Below are 16946 nucleotides of genomic sequence, written 5' to 3'. Positions count from 1 at the left end.
ATGCTCTCCCACACTGGGCCTTCTCTAGAGACAGCTAGTGATGACCACTGTTGTTGAGGACTCAGCTTTATGCTACACAGAAATCCAGATAACTTTATGCTGTTGAAAACTCAGACAGAAATTTCTGTCCAGAGGCAAACACTCCTTAGCTGCTGTAAGACAAAATAAGCATGGGGTCTCTGTAGCACATATAGACTGTGAGAAAACAGAATAGCTTTTGACCCGGTGTCTTTACCCTTCCTTGGGCCAGGTTTTTCTAGGATAAGGTATTATTCTCAAGGAAACACAAACATATTTGAAGGGAAGATCATAGTGGGAAAAAAGCCTATACTAGTCCTTGGCAGCAGAGAGTCCAGTGGAATGGATGGATCTTCACAATGAGACACCACAAGAATGTCTTTGCTGTGAAAACTCAGCTGGCTGAATCAGGGTCCTCTTCCATGGACTTTGGGTGGCCGGTTTTCAAAGCTGGGCTCACCATCCATGTCCTTTCCTATTTTGATTTCAAGAGCTTGGGAGATACCTCGAATGAGCACCCACATATACCTGCCAAAGGCCTATATATTCAAAAGCAATATCAAGTTTATAAAGCTCTCTATGGAACTCCTTCTTTCCTCAAGAAGACAACCATCTAATTCAGAATCAAATAGCCAAGTTAAAAATAAATCTGAGACAAATTAATTGACAATTATCTACTATAGTCATTCATTATGAATCAGTACACTGAAGATTTATAAGAATGTTTATCATTGGCTTGTAGATAAAATTTACCAAGATGTGCTCAAAAAGGATCCATTTCCTGGCCACACCTCCCAGCACTTTTGAATACATTGGTTTGTGCAGGGTGTGTTGGTCCTTATATTGTCTGGCATTATCATCTAAAGCCAGGGATAAAAGAACATCTCTTGGTCGAGTCAGAAAACTTAAAGACAGGAATCTTCTTTATCAAGTTTATGAAGGTCATAACTACAGCATCTGAAAACACGCTTTGGAATGACAGATACTCAAGAGATCATGGATCTGGAGACTTGGTCTGAACTGCGGACATGTTCAATACTTCTATTAGGAGGAAAATATACAATCTTGCTGAATGACAGAGTATGAGAAAATACTGGGTATAGTTGATCGGATACAGTGGGAGGTGGATTTGACCAAGAATGGAAATTTCCATAGGAGAAGATCAACTTGTTTAATAGTTGAAGGTCAACATTCAGTGGGGGGAAGATTGAAAGCCATAATTCAAACTCTATTTCCCAGGTTAGAGAAATCTTCAGTGACTTGGATTGATCAAAATAAAACCGTGTTAGTACAGCAGCAAACAAATGAAGCTTTCATCACTGACCAGATGAAATGTTTCCCAGAATTGCCATTGGTAAATGGTTGACTTTGATGCAAGAATGGTTTTAATTTAAAAGTGCCCAAAATAAGTGAAGCAAACCCATTGTGTTCATTTGAGAAAGGAGTTATTGTCATGTTAGGGACCAAAATTGTTAATAATATATTGATCACTCCATTGGCTCCTGAGGCGGTGAAGTCATGGATTAAACCACACACCTGCTCCCCTCTGTAGATCATGGCTGTCACATATCCTTGGCAACCAGCAAGCTCAGGGAAAAATGATGCTTTTGGAGATGCCATGCATTTTTATATGCAGGTTCTGCTCTAATAGAGATTTGACCAAAACCTTTTGGGTTTTACTATTTACTTAAAATTTTGTAGAAAATGGATAATTTATCTATGTTAATCAAAGAAACTGCTCCCAACTACCCATCACCTTGTTTTGGTTACCCTCAATCATTCTAGCAGTTGAGCAATATGAAAATGAGGGGAAAGTCATTTAAAAAAAAAAAAAAGGTTGGAAAATTTAAGACCAAGAACTATTGTTGATTTCTCATAGACCACATGTGTTCAAGAGCAGCCTGATGCCAGTGTCATTAACTTGACTCAGATGTCCCTAAGAGAGACATTCAGGAGACTGAAAGGACAAGGAAAGGCCATTTGAGGAAGTGGTCCTGTAAATGGGAACGGTAGCTGCATCCATGCTGAATCATGACAGTGAATGGTACACATTGCATAAGGTTGTCGGCTCATAGAGGCAGATGCAGGGGCAAAATCCACAGGGAAGCTAGGTGTAATTGACAGAGACGGGTTGGGGAAGGTGGCTGTAAGGAAACCTCAGCTAACTGCACTACTGCAGGAACAAAGAAACAAGTACTCCACCCGTCCCCCACTGCTCACCCTCCAGCAATGGCATGCAGTAACTGAGCCGTTCTTTGACTATATCCACCTGTGAAGGTGTGCTCAGTTCCTCGAAAAGCAGGTTTGCTCCTGGGAGAAGACAGAAGTTCACATTGCCAGGCCAAGCACAGTCTCTGACTCTAAACAGCTACATGCTAAACGGATGGTAAGGGAAAGGCATACCAACTACAGGAATGAACAATACGATCTTAGATTGGAAATAAGCTTATGTTCCCGAAAAGGCCTGGTGTGAATTAAATTTTGTGAAAATTCAATAGTTCATGGCTGTCACCCAAATTCTCCCTTTGCTTGTGAGTCTTTCTAATATGTGCTATTTATTACCAGATATGCAGGTAGAAGTTGGGAGGGGACTAGAACCATCAAATTTGATCAGAAGGGTAATAGATAAAAGAAAATAATAATGAGGTAGGGTTGAGAATAGAGGGAGGCAGGGGCGGGATAGATTAATTTTGAACAACTTAAGCCTCTATGAGGAAGGTGCAAATTAGATGTAAAGCCGAGAGGCAGAAGCTGACATTAATTGCCTGTTCTGTGCCAGATTTTGTGCTGGGGACTTTCCCTGTATTATCTCGCATATCCTTATAATAATCCAGCCAGGCATGTAATATTGCCCCATTTAACAAATGGGGAAATGGGAGTGTCTGGGAGTTCTAGCACAATCCTGAGGCTCACTGAGGTGACAAGGAAGGAAATTAGACCCAAACAGGAGCTGACTGACTTCCCAGTCCTCCACGTGGCCACCAGGGATGATGTGGGTCAAGTACTTTGTTCTAAGTAGGCAAAACAAGTCCAAGTGTTTTCCGTGTCTAACACTGGGAATGTTCAGTGAGAGGTGTCACACTGGGTTTATAGACACACACAAGCACATCCCTGGACATGAACTTACCTGAATATTTTATCAGAGGGCTGTTCTCCCAAGACCAGGTCAAAGCCTCGCTGAAATATTGTGTAAGGCCAAGGCCTAAAAGGAGAAACATCATCCAATTAAAGTCCACTCAACAAACACTCTTTTCCTGCCAGGTATCATGCTGCCTTCTAAAGACCCAAAGAAACAGCACACATTCCCTGCCCTCAAGATGCTTGCTAGGGCAAGCTTGTGTGCAACCTCGAACCCAGGGAAGGGGTCAAGAACAAGGTTAATATAAAAGCCATTGAGCTACCAAGAAAGCAGAAATTGATAGACATAACATTGCTTCTGTTCAGCGTGAGATGGGCTCAGCCATAACTTACTGTCTTTCCGTTGTACAATCACAGAAATCTATGTTTGACTTACTTAAGAAAGATGGAGGGGGGGCATAATACTTTTAAATAGTCAAATTCTTTGAAATTAGGTATCTCAGGATTCAAAGCCTGCTCTGCTACAGAGCCAACTGTTTGAGTAAGGGAGATAGTTTGCCTTGTTGACTCTACCTCCTCATTTGAAAAAAAAAGATGTGAGGGGTTAACTATGGCAACCTAACAGAATTTTTAGGTCAAAAGTCATAGGTCAGAGTCTTCACTGTTTCTTGTTCCTACTCAAAAGGATGTGAGGGTTCTTAGTGCTTGAGATACGCCAGATATATCCAAACATTTTAATGCCACTCATACAGATGGGCGGTGGTGGCACACGCCTTTAGTCCCAGCACTCGGGAGGCAGAGGCAGGCGGATCACTGTAAGTTCGAGGCCAGCCTGGTCTACAAAGTTAGTCCAGGACAGCCAAGACTACACAGAGAAACCTTGTTTTGAAAAACCAAACCAAACCAAACCAAACAAACAAACAAAAAGCCACTCATACAAACAGAAGAAATTAGTTCTTTTCAAGTCATTATCGACTCTGCCCTGCTAGCAAACATCTGGGTACTGGTAAGAATTCTAGAAAGTAGAAAAATATCTCTTTTAACAATGTGGATCCTTTCACTAGCTTAGCCATGGAAACCCCAAATGATTTATTAATTCAAACGAGTGTTAGAAAGCCTGGAACTTGGGCTGAGTACTGAGCTAATGTGTACACTGGGTGGACTTAGTCCTTCAATTATGGAGCGTAATTATGGAACAGCTTCATAATTGATCCAATTACTGAGCATTTATTTTTGGCTATTCCTTTGTTTCCTGGGGGCTACGAAAAGCCAGAGAATATGTTATAATTATTATTTGGGGCTGAGCCTAATATTAAGCATTAACTCTATGGTTGCCAGCACAAGGCTTAGCACCTGGGAGACAGAATTGAGGGAAATGTAGAGGATTGCTCTGGAATGACACAGTGGTAGTTGAACAGCAGCACTGGCATGTAAAAGGTAGGGTTAGGATGGCTGGAATACTGTAGTCACCAAGACACAATACTGCTGTGCACGACACATGTCCAGCATGTGGCCATTTGGTTAAGCACTAAGAAAACTGCTTATAAATCTCAGCCTAAATGCTAACTCAATTTACATATAAACACAAAGTAGTTTGTACAGCTTTAATACAAGATCCATCTAAGGTGTGTGGCTATTGAGAAATTATACATTGCATAGTCATTAGTTGATAAAAACAGCATATACTTGTCTGCATTTATTTTGTTTTAATATTTTTGAGAAAGGGTCTAATGCTGCCCATGCTGGCCTCAAACTCACTTCATAGTCGAGGGTAGCGTCAATTCCTTGGTCCTTTTGCTCCTGCCTCTGAAATGTTAGGATTTCTGTGGTGTACCACTATACCAAATGCAATATAGCATATTCTCATTAGTCTCCATTGCTCTTATTATATTCACATGTCCATTATGTCTTACAGTAGGTAAATTGTATTCCATACAAATGTCTGCAATCGCACTTTTTTGTGCTGTAATAGAGTATTTACATGTTAAAAAACAGTTATACCACTATAAATTTCCTTGCTATTTCTCATTTAATTGCTACTAAAGCATCCTATTTACTTGTAGAAATTCTATATGCACAGCTTGTGTTATTTATGAAATTAAGGAAAATGCAAGAGATTTTAAGCGGTTGTTATAAGATGGGGTATTGTGCTAAATCAAGTTGAGAAGCACCAATTAACCTAACCAGGTAAACTATGAAAGGCACAGGAGAGCCCATGCTTCGCAGGAAGAGGAAGGAGGAGCCATTGGTGTGATAGAAGGGAAGACACAGCCTAAGTGGCGCCTTTTTGTGCTTACTATTTAGAAATGCTTTCTTCCTAGAATTCAATTTAGAAATATCCAAGGCTTCAGAAGTATCTGAACACTACAGAATGAATAGCCTCCACATCAAAGAAACCTTTCCCCCCACCAGATGTTGTCCATGTTTGTTATGTTCATCATATATGGGTGCAGACCCATATTTAAATCTGTTCTTGTTTGGCTGAACAGGAAATGATGTATCCTGAGCACTACAAAATATGGACCAATTCAATAAAAGATGACCCAGCTGATCCTAAACACAAGAACAATTAAAAATAAGGAAAAGAGACTTGCTCCTTTTTTAATTTGTGGGTAGTATCATATTCATTTACTATTGTTTAGTAATTTTAATACACAATTTGCCTTCAAGTCACCTCTCAGTTCAAAACTGGTATGGTGTGGAATTGGAGTAAATTGTTGTCTTGGTTCCTGGATTTTTTAAAAATATATTTTTAGGTAGGACTAGCTTGATTACAATGTGAGTAAGAAACGCATAGGCTCACACACACACACACACACACACACACACACACACACACACAGTCTGTCTTCAAGGCACAGTTAATGAATCAGCCAGCTTGGAAGCACTTACGCAGACATCTGCATGTTTCTCAGTGGAAGTAGAAGAGGCCTCCAGCTCTCGAGTCAGTCCAAAGCATAAGTAACTAATACATGGAGGGCTCAGATATGCAGAATAGACTTCCCCTCCTCTCGCATGCTCACATTTAAAGGCAGCGTGATTGGGACATAGGCTCTGAAATGAGTCTGTGTGATTTGAATTCCAGGCCACTAACAATCCCTATAATGACCTTGGGCAAGTTCTTTAACCATTCTGTAACCTCATGTCCTCATCTATGAAATGAGGCCAATGACAGTGGCTGTGGCTGTCAGGTAAGGTAGCAATGAGGAGACACTAGCTCATCATTAGTATTTGCTCAGAACAGTGCGTGCATTTAATGAGTATCATAGAATCCATTATTAAATATGTTGAATTTACTAACTACCTGGGTCAAATATAAACCCTACAGTAAAGAGTGATTTATCCATGTCTATATAAGAGTGTTCTCAACCTATGGTTCATGATCCCTTGGGGGGTGGTCACATATCAGATGTTCTATTAGATATTTCTACTACAATTTATAAGAATAGAAAATTACAGTTATGAAGTAGCAAAAAAAAATTATAGTTGAGGGTCACCACAACATGAGGAGCTGTATTAAAGGGTCACAGCCTTAGGAAGGTTGAGAACCTCTCCTATAGAGGAAGCTGTGTCTTGCTCCAAGGTACAATGCAATGCCAGCACAGGCTATATGTAAAACTCAGATTGTAGACACACTGGACTTTTCAGGATAGGAGACAAGTGTGAGTATGGGAAAGGCAAGGTCCCACCCAGTGGAGCCAGGCACTCCATATCGACACTAATCACCAGGAGACAGGGAAGAGGACATCATAAAATTGCTGTAGAATTCAGGAAGCTGCAGATCACAGTAGCAATGGAATAAAAAGAAATATTTATTTTTCTCCCCATTAGTCAGGAATGATCTGCCAAAGATGGGGATTTTAACTTGATATATTTACCATCTATTTCCAGAGGCCTATTGTGTGTTAACTGTGGTACTAGGCAACAAGAATTGGAGTAAAAAGATTCTTGTCCTCCAAGGAATCTACAGTCTTTCTGAAGAAACACATGTTCATTTAGATAAACAAAAGAGTGTTAACAGCGAAGAGGGGTGGAGTTATAGGAAGCAGGCTACATCCATACTGGCTGATAATAGACCAGCCATTCAGAGAAGAGAAGGCTGTGTGTTTGGCAAAGCCAGAAATGATGCTGGGGAGTTTGGCTTATAGCACTGTGGAGGCATTGTCGTGACTCAGGAATAGCAGGAAGTAATGAGGAAGCAGTAAAACAGCACCAGAAATACTTTGAAGCTGAAGATCTTGAACCAACCCCCAAAAGGAAAGGTTTCTGTTATTAGAACTCCTTGAATTAAGTCAAGAAAGAGAAATGCACTGGTCCCAACACTAGGAAGCACATCCCGCCTCAGGGCAGAGCTGGTCTTTGAGGTTAGATGCCAGGTCTACAGGCTGTTAGAAATATCCCTCTCTTTTCTTTGCTGCTCACACCGTGAACTTTGTCCTCTCCACATTGGTAAAGCACATGGTAGATGGACGCAGTAGCCACAGCTCAAGTCTCCACAGCCTCAGACCTCAGGAGAGAATGTCTTCTCCCTCACTAGCAAAGCTACAACTGTAGAATAATTGGGTCATGTATCCCAGGTCTCTCCATCAGATTGTGGGCCAGGACAGAGGCATCTCAGTAGGTTTCAAGTCACGTTGGTTCCTCAGCATTAAATCTGGGAGATAGTGTACCTTATTAATCAAACCTGAGGTTTTTCACCTCAATTTTACTATTCTGGTGCCTTCAGCAAGACTGTCCATCACTGCTGAGTGGAGTGGACTATGCCAAGGTTAGCTGTGTGGAGAGGGCACTGACCCATCTTGAAGCCTACATGCAGTGTTTTCTAGGTCACGTGCGGTGCAGGTATCTGCCATAGAAGGAGTTCCCAGTCTCTTGTTTCCTCTTGGATATGTGGCCTCCAGTATTCCCTGTGCTGTACTAGGCAATACACCTGCATTGTCTTAACTCAGGGAAATGGGCAGAATCTGAAATTAGAAAATAGTTTTTTTTTTTTTTTTTAACTTGGTACACAACTTCATTCTGACAAATCAAGGCACTGAACCTTCCCCTGCCATATGGGCATCCTCAGATGGCCTCCATGTAGGTCCACCCAGGCCAAGTCAGCAACTATCTTAGAGCCATTGCTTCAGACAGAAGCAGACTGGTGAGCCACCGCAGAGCCCACTGTAATGATGGCATGGCAGCCGGAAGGGTCTACACTCAACTATGCAAGCTGAGAACACCAGCAACCTCTTACTGCTTTTCTTTTTCTGTTTATGTATCAGGTGATATCCACAGCATACTCAGTCTTCTCCATGTACTGAAGATTTCTTAGCTTTCAGTTTCTGTTAACAACTCTCTCTTTTCCCAAGTCCTAAGGATGTGCTGGGTCATGAGTGAGTTGGTTGTGCACATGGCCTTATTTATGATTACTTTGACAGTTCCTTCACTGTGTGACTTGGATATAATTGATTTAGAAAAAAATATTTGACCAGCCTGCTATGTGTTGGGCTGAAAACTCTCTTCCTTCGGGCTCTTTCTTTGCAGAAACAGACTACTTGCATTCTACATGAGGGTCCTTTATATGCTCAAGGGCTTACTCTGATTTCCTGTTAAGTAGGGCACTGGAAATAGAGAGTAAAGCCTTTGGCCAGAATGTCAGGTGACCATTCACAAGGGAATGGTGAATAAATGTGTGCTTTTTTCCAAAGTCTTAAGAATAATAATGGTTAATGGTGGCCAGGCTTATATATGACACCTTATGTCCTCAGGATCTTTGTAGATACTTCTATACCTAGAATCTTTCCTGCCACCATTTATATTACTCTTAATTCATACTGTTGTGTATTATTAATAGTGTTTGAACTACTAAATAGTATATTTGCACTGTCTTCATTGTATGTTATAGATAATTAATACTACGTAGTTTAGTGTATAGTTTTACATTTAGCTTAAAAAACAAAAAACAGCTTCCAAACTCTTAGGCCATCCCTGGCTCTTTTCTTCCTAGAACATTCAAAAATGATAAATATATTAAGTATTCAGCTAACATACCCCCTCACCATCTAGAGAGGTCATGATAACGGCTATGTCTTTGGTGGTCACTTCATCACACAGCAGGTGCTCAGGAAGCCTCACTAAATCACAGGCGATGGATGGTTGGACAGATCTGTCTGTCGCCCTGGGTGAGACACTCATTAAGTTACTTGATATTCCCAACCTAGTATAACCTAGTATAACCATCTATGGGCATGTGCAGATGTCAGTCAATGGGTACTTTCAGAGGCCATTTGAGGCTAGAAATCATGGATTTACTGTGCCAGTCAGCAAGGTAGCCAAATGCAATGGTCATTGAAGTTACTGAGTGCTAGAAATATTTTGGTATATAGAATATAATACATGGACGAAATCTTACTTGGTTTATTAGCACAGACATCGCCTGTTTCAGACACATTAATACTTGATTCCTAAGGAAAACATCTTTAGCACAGCTATCCATTATGGTTCACATTTCTACTTGGTGAATAGAGAATGCATTTATAATGTCATTATAAAATATGAATTGTGATGATGACAGCATACTTTATAAACATGTGATCTTGTAACATGTAAATCTCATGGGATGTAAAATTAAACGTTCATGAGAATATATCCATTGTTCAATGTCTATTCATGGCTAACATTAATTTCTAGTCTTATATGTAAAATAACATGGTTATCTATAACTAGCGAAGTAGTCAGGAGTGGGCTCAGGAGCTAGAGCAAATGGTTTCATACAGGCTTCACGAATTGCTAACTCCGTGATTTTGGAAAATTCATACTTCCTACTACAAGACCATTCCACTCACTTCTGCACCTTGCCAGTCCTGCCACAGCCACAAAACCTTCTGCTTCCCTCCAGTCTCACAGTCTAGATCTTTGTCTTTGCCATGGTTTCTATCATTCTCAGTTATTTCAGTATCCAATGAAGTGGTCCTTTCAATGTTTGTGCTAGATGGTTTTATGTCACCTTGGCACAGCTAGAGTCATCAGAGAGGAGGGAGCTTCAATGGAGAAAAAAAAAATGCCTCCATAAGATTGGGCTGCAGTCAAGACTGTAGAAGATTTTCTTAATTAGTGATTAAGGAGTGAGAAGTTTAAGCCAAAGGAAGCCCTTCCTCCCTGGGTTGCTTTTAGTCAGGGCGCCTTATCATAGCAATAGAAACCTTATGTAGGACAATGTTCAAGAGACTTTTCCAATGATCTCGTCTCTTGCCTTCATTCCCACCACCACATCCTCACTTGTCGCTTGCTGAAACCCATCACTGATATTTGAGCACAAGAATCCCAATATCTAGTCGGGCGTGGTGGCGCACGCCTATAATCCCAGCACTCAGGAGGTAGAGGCAGGTGGATCGCTGTGAGTTCAAGGCCAGCCTGGTCTACAAAGTAGGTCCAGGATGGCCAAGGCTACACAGAGAAACCCTGTCAAAAAAAAAAAAAAAAAAAAAAAAAAAAAAAAAGGAATCCCAACATCTAACTCTCTTCATTCATATTCTTGCCCCATTCCTGATATCTGCCAATATTCTACTGCTCTGCGACAGAGAGCCAATACACCCACCACTCCCCTAACAGTCACCCAACTCAGGTACTTTCTTTTCATAAATTAAGATTAAGTTCAGTCATCAGTTACTGCAACAATTCCCTTTCGTGTTGACTAATCCGCACACTTCCACATACTTTTCTGCAATACAACACTGGTTAAATCCAATGGGCTTGGGGCTCCATTTCTGTGTTACACAAGCAAAAGCAGCTGGCAACCATACTGTTGGGTTTTTTGTAAACCCCTGACTATTAACCTCAGTGTGTTCTGAATTCTTCCCATTGACCAAGTTACATTTATTTTGACTCTTCACTCTCTTTTCTAGACTACTATTTAATTACTATCTTCTTTCTCTTCCAACCTCTGACCCCTGACCCTTCATCCTTCAGCTAATGTTTTCTCTCCACACAACTAAGGAGAAAAAGGCAACCAGATTCAAAGCTTCCCTCACCACCTCCACCCACTGCCTGTTCTGTGACTGTGGCTTGGCCTCCTGATGATAGTGAGGCATGGAAAGCTTATGGGAAGGTTAGGCTCACCATTGGCATCCTACAGGAAATGGGCTGTGAGGCAGAAGCTTTATATGGGACTTAAAGTCCACACACTTTCTTCAGATCTCATGCTTTCAAGTAAAAAACAAAAACAAAAGGCAAAGCAACAAAGAAAAACACCGCAGAGCTCCACTTTCTTCATCTGTACCCTTGATATTGTTGAATGAAGTACGCATAAATAAATTTCAAACCATTAAGAATCTTGGGTTTAATTTTAATTCAGCTTTTGCAGTAGTTTTCATTCTATATTTTATGTGTGAACACGAATATGCTTTACATAAATTATTTTATTTAAAGATAGAGCAGTGAAAAACTGCCACATCCCTGCCTGCGTGTGGCTCAGTTTTCTCCTCTATAATAGCACCTATGTCATCAACTGCACACAGTGAAATGATTTTTTTTCAAAGATGTGCACTCAGAGTCCCATAACTCTAGGATAAAGAAATTAACTATTATCATCTATATATTATATGAATGATTAAGTTGTTAAAATGAAAATTTTAATCTTTGTATTGTATGTAGTGTGTGTATGTGCATGTGTGTGTGTGTGTGTGTGTGTGTGTGTCAAGAGGCACACATATGTCACAACACTAATACAGAGATCAGAGAATAATCTCAGGAGTTGGTCCTCACCTTCCACATCCTTTGAGATGAGGTGCCTCTTGTTCACTCATTCACTGTTGAATGCACAAAGCTAGTTGGCCCAGACTGCTGCAAAGTTCCCTGTCTCTATCTCCTTCTCCCATAAAAGTACTGGGATCACAGATACCCCTAACTATGCCTCAGGCTTCTGTGTGGGTTCTGGAGATCTAATATGAGACCCTTGAGCTTGTACAGCCATCACTTTGCTCATGGAGCTGGCTCCCACCCCTTAAAATGGAGTTTTACCTGAAGACATTTCAGAGGTATATAAAATGATTTGGAAATGCAACAGTGAAAAAAATGCACTCCCCCCTTAGATTTGGGGATTCTGGGATACAGTTGGACCACCCTCTAAAGGAGCAATAAGCAAAAACATAGACATATTCCCAAATAAAGTCCACACTTGGCTTCTTTTTTTGTCAAAAGGGGCAATTTGGAGAATATAGGAAGTAACTCCAATGACATGGAAGACTTTGACTCCGAGCACTCGACTTATGGGGAGAAATTCTACATGTTCTTTGAATTAAAAAGCGTCATAGAAGGCAGAGGTAGATTGCATGTATCCTCAGATGGGGAAAGTTGGCCTTGTCTTGAAGTTCCCCTGAATATTTTGGGATTCAGGATTATTTAAGGCAAAATGAGGGGGGAAACTCTTGAATGAGTCAGAAGAGGCTGGTAATAGTAGCTGCTATTTATTGAACACTTATCATAATGCCAGGCAGGCACCACACTGCAACATCCATGTAAAACTCAAAGCCACTTACAGAGATCGCAGCTATGTAATCATTATGCACGTGATGCATAAGTGAGGAGATATGGTACAGTTCAGTCAGTTGCTTAAGGCTGGATAGCTAGTAAGGAGGAGAGATGAGGGTCTTCATGTATCACCTGGTCTACTTTGTCTGTCATGTCTTGTTCGGTTCCTCTCGCCACCATGGGATGAGAGCTGTTGGAGAAAATTTATAAATACAGGCTTGGGTCTAAACCCAGAAATGTTGGATAAGCACTGACTTGGCTCTCTGTGTAGAGATAATCCATTGGAGCAGAAGTTATCTCCAGTCCACAGGAAGACTCCCCCTGTACTTTGGCCTGTATTTTTAGGGCAAGTACATATGGCACAGATAGTAATAAAATCACTCATTTCTCTCCATTTTTGGATGTTCTGAGCCACACCTAGCTACAGAATCTTCTTTATCTCTACACCACTCAGAAGTGACACTTAGCACAACATTTCCCAAACTTTAGGGTGCTGCCTAAAGACTTGCTGGCAATATGACTATAATGATTTGGAATTGTGGGGTTCTCTCATCCCACACATCTAAGGTTGGGCTAGACATAAATATTTTGGGGGAAGTGAAGCAGATGACCCTGAAGCCAACATTTCAGGAGAATACTGATCTATCAGCCAAGCACACTTTTATGACACACTTGGTGTTTTATAAACTATGGCTGCCATTAAAGCAGAAATTATAATGAATCCTTAGAACTCAATGAAACCCATTTATAAAAATCTGAATGATGTCGAGGAAGAGAGTATATTGAGTTCCTTATTAATAAACTAAGATAGCCTAAATCTCGTTGCTCTTATATGTGATGCAGATTTATTTTTATAAAACCCATCAGTCATTTTTATTTCTATAGATCAACATTCCCATTAATACAGCATGTTTTAGTCAATGTTCTATTGCTGTGAGGAGACACCATGACCACCACAACTCTTAATAAAAAAAGCACTTAATTAAGCCTTGTTCATGGTTTCAGAGTTCCATTATAAGCATGGCAGGCAGACATGGTGCTGGAGGAGCTAAGAATTCTACAACGAGATCCTCAGGCAGGAGGAAGGAGAGAGAGAGAGACACTGGATCTGGTTTGAGCATTTGAAATCCTGAAGCCTACCACAGTGAGACACTTTCTTCAACAAGGTCACACCTCTTAATCCCTGTAAAGTACTGCCATTCTCTAATGACCAAGTGTTCAAACATATGAGTCTATGGGGGCCACTCTTATTCAAACCATCACACAGTATTACACAAAATTATGGCTTCCCACATATATAAACACATCCACAAATATGGATGTCAATGCTCCAGGAGATGTGACACAAGCCACATGCACAGTCGTGGAACTCATATTACTCAGATTGCAAAGCTACAAAATTTCTTGAAGGGTTTGGAGACCAGATAACCTCTTCTCTACCCTCCTAGCAAGTGCTGCAGATAAGAAAGCACTAATGCGGAGCACAACTAGCTAAGGTAAGAGAGCGGGTCCCTCACAGACTACCACTAGGCCTGATGACATTCAGACAAACTAACCCTAAAAAGTCTCACTATAGCTCCTGTGGTGTCTGGGCCCTGAGGTCCAGCAATCTCTAGTCAAGTCCAAGGTCTAGATTTGAGTACCTTGCCAGCCACATAAAACTGACACATGTAAGATACTTAAGCCTTCAAGTACCCGCCCCCCCCTTTGCATAAAGATGTTAATAGTCAAAACTCATTTCTTAGGGAACTGTAAGATGATTAAATGAATGAATAAGTGGATTTTCAGGACAATAACTGAAGTAGAATTGTCATTTCTGAATAAAAATTTCTTCTCAACTTTTCTCGGTGGATTCTGCATTTAGAGGCTCAATAGTTTTGCACTCTGGGCTAATGCAACCTGGGTCTTAAATTCAACCTTCCTGAAAGCTTGTTAGTCTTGCTTTCTCTACAGAGCCTGCAGTATGTCCCTGACATCCAACTTCAATCCCAAGTGAACAAAGAGAAGAACTTGGCAATGGATCTACATAAATTCACTGCCAAACAAGGAAAATGGTTCAACATCCACCCGTGACAGAATGTGACCTCCTAGTACAAGGGAAACTACAGACCTGTGGCCTCCTACTCCAGCACAGATGCACACATTAATTCTTGTAGGGAAGTAAATAGTACTAACTCAAGCGAAGGGAGAAGAATGAGGGCACAGAATGTACAGTGGGAGGCACCGATGGCTGAGTTGGAGTGATTAATAATGTAAATAAGCCAGAGAGGAATAAAATATCCATCAAGGAACCCAATTTGTATTTTACTAATCTCCCAAAGCACCCCCCCATCTACCAATTTATTTCAATTCAACATATATTTAGAAGTTTTGCTTTTAATTGAACCTCTCATCCATTTATTCATTTATTTATTTACTTGAAAATATTAATTAACCAATTGCCATGTAAAAAACACTTTGCTAAACACTGTCAGGGGACATTGAAATGATTAATAGACATTTCTTGCCATCAAGGACTTCATTAATGTACTAAATCATTCCCCAAGCATCTATTATGCACCTCTGATGAGCAGCCACTATGGAGAGCTCTGCGACACAGACAAAAGGCTGGGTCCTTGTCCTGGATCATGGTCCAATGGGATGAAGATGACAAGTAAACAAACCCTGGCATTTAGGTTGTCAATTGTTATGACTGAACAAGTAAAAGCTGCAGTTTATTGTATATTAACTAGTCGTCCTGAGCAAGTCCTTTACATTTGTTGAATCAGCTCTCATTAAGAACCATAGAGAAAGCTACTGTATTAGTCCTACTTAATGTACGGTGAAAGCAAGGCTAAGGAAATCTAAATAACATTAGTCAGAAGCTTGCAGCTAATGCGATAGAGACAGAGTTGTAGTCTCAAGTCTGAGAAACCAGAGCCCTTTCTGCAGTGTTTGAGAATCCCCACCACCCTGTTCAGCAGAACAGAGGATATTGGAAAACTGGTGGGGCTAATGAGATGAGCACACCATCTGGATCCCGAGAAGATACAAGATACTCCAAGTGAAATGGAAGCATATGGGCTCAGAGGAAGAAAAGATTACATCCAGTTCAAAGGTCATGAAAAAAAAAAACTTGTGCAGGGAGAGACTGTTTAGAGATACTTGGGAAAATGAGCTGAGTCTAGGTATTTGTGGTGCAGAGGATAGAAAAGACTTGTTGCAGAATGAACAGTGTGGACAAAGGCATGGACCAGGTAGACACAAAAGAACAGCAGAAGCAACTAAGGGGACAGTCATGGGAAATGTAAGGTAGGGGCAGTTAAGAGGTGGGGAAATGAATCACAGACTTATATGGTGATGGTACTAGAAAGTGAATCTCTACTCTTATGGCAAGTAGGGAGCCATGCCAGATTCGGAGCAGAGGAGTAGTAACATCAGAACTTTGCACCTAGGAAATCAGGACACATGGATTATAGCAACTTTAAGATAAATCAATAGCTGACATTTTACAACCAAGATGAAAAAGATGCATAAACTTGGTGGTAGATGGGACTCTTAAAGAGACATTGCCTCCTAGGGCATGGCCTCTCTGTGATTGTTCAAAGCAGTAGTTGAGAAACAAAGGGTAGTTTAAGGTGGCTTTTGAGTTCAGAGATAAAAGGATGGGGGCAATAATTCTGCTGTGAATTAAGCCAGTATTTCCAGAGGACGATTTTCCATGGGATGCAGGTGTAGAGGAGCAGGTAGCTAGACAAGCTGAAAAAACGTGGACCAGAGAGGCAAGAACACAGGTGGAATCTCATGTTGAAAATGGCAGACACATAGGAGAGAACATAGTTATATCAAAATATGGTGACTAGTCACTTCATGCTCCCATTTTGCAGACAAGCTCAATGAAGTTTGGAGACTAAATCACCAAAAACTCACGGAGAAGAAAAAGGAGAAAAGATAGTTTACTTGTTCATTCACTCAACAAACAGTGCTCCTGTGAAATGGAAGTAAGCGGAGGCCGTTGGTGACTTAGTGAATGTGTCTATAAATGTATCTATAAAGGCAAGCTGAGGACGGTGAGGCAGGAAGAGCCTCAGTGTGAAGGCAAAGACCAAGCTTTTCAGAGCCCAGAGACTGAAGAACTCCCTTCTTTAAATCCACGCCCAGACCATACAGGCTCCCGTATGATACCACCCTACCCACTGGTCAACCTCGTCTCTCACTTTTGCCTTCTCTCATGGTAGCTGACAGTCCCTAAAGGGGCTCATGCAGTCCTTCTCCAGCACCTTCCAGGCTTCCAAAGCTCATGTCATCCCTCCTGGCCTGCCTGGTACTTCTCAATGCTCAGCTTCAGCTCAGAAGTCCTG

General features: G+C 41.0%; 1 protein-coding gene across 2 annotated transcripts in view; it reads right to left on the bottom strand.

The window, feature by feature from the left end:
• Positions 1-16946, bottom strand: part of Astn1 (astrotactin 1) — a 307273-nt gene that overhangs the window by 96028 nt on the left and 194299 nt on the right. For both annotated transcript variants that reach the window (XM_051147649.1, XM_051147650.1), the window contains exon 9: positions 3146-3220. In XM_051147649.1, the coding sequence (XP_051003606.1) occupies positions 3146-3220 (75 nt within the window). The remainder of the gene's footprint in view (positions 1-3145; positions 3221-16946) is intronic.

Source organism: Acomys russatus, chromosome 6 (assembly GCF_903995435.1).
Source record: "Acomys russatus chromosome 6, mAcoRus1.1, whole genome shotgun sequence".
Lineage (NCBI taxonomy): Eukaryota > Metazoa > Chordata > Mammalia > Rodentia > Muridae > Acomys > Acomys russatus.
This window is presented reverse-complemented; position numbering and strand designations above follow the sequence as displayed.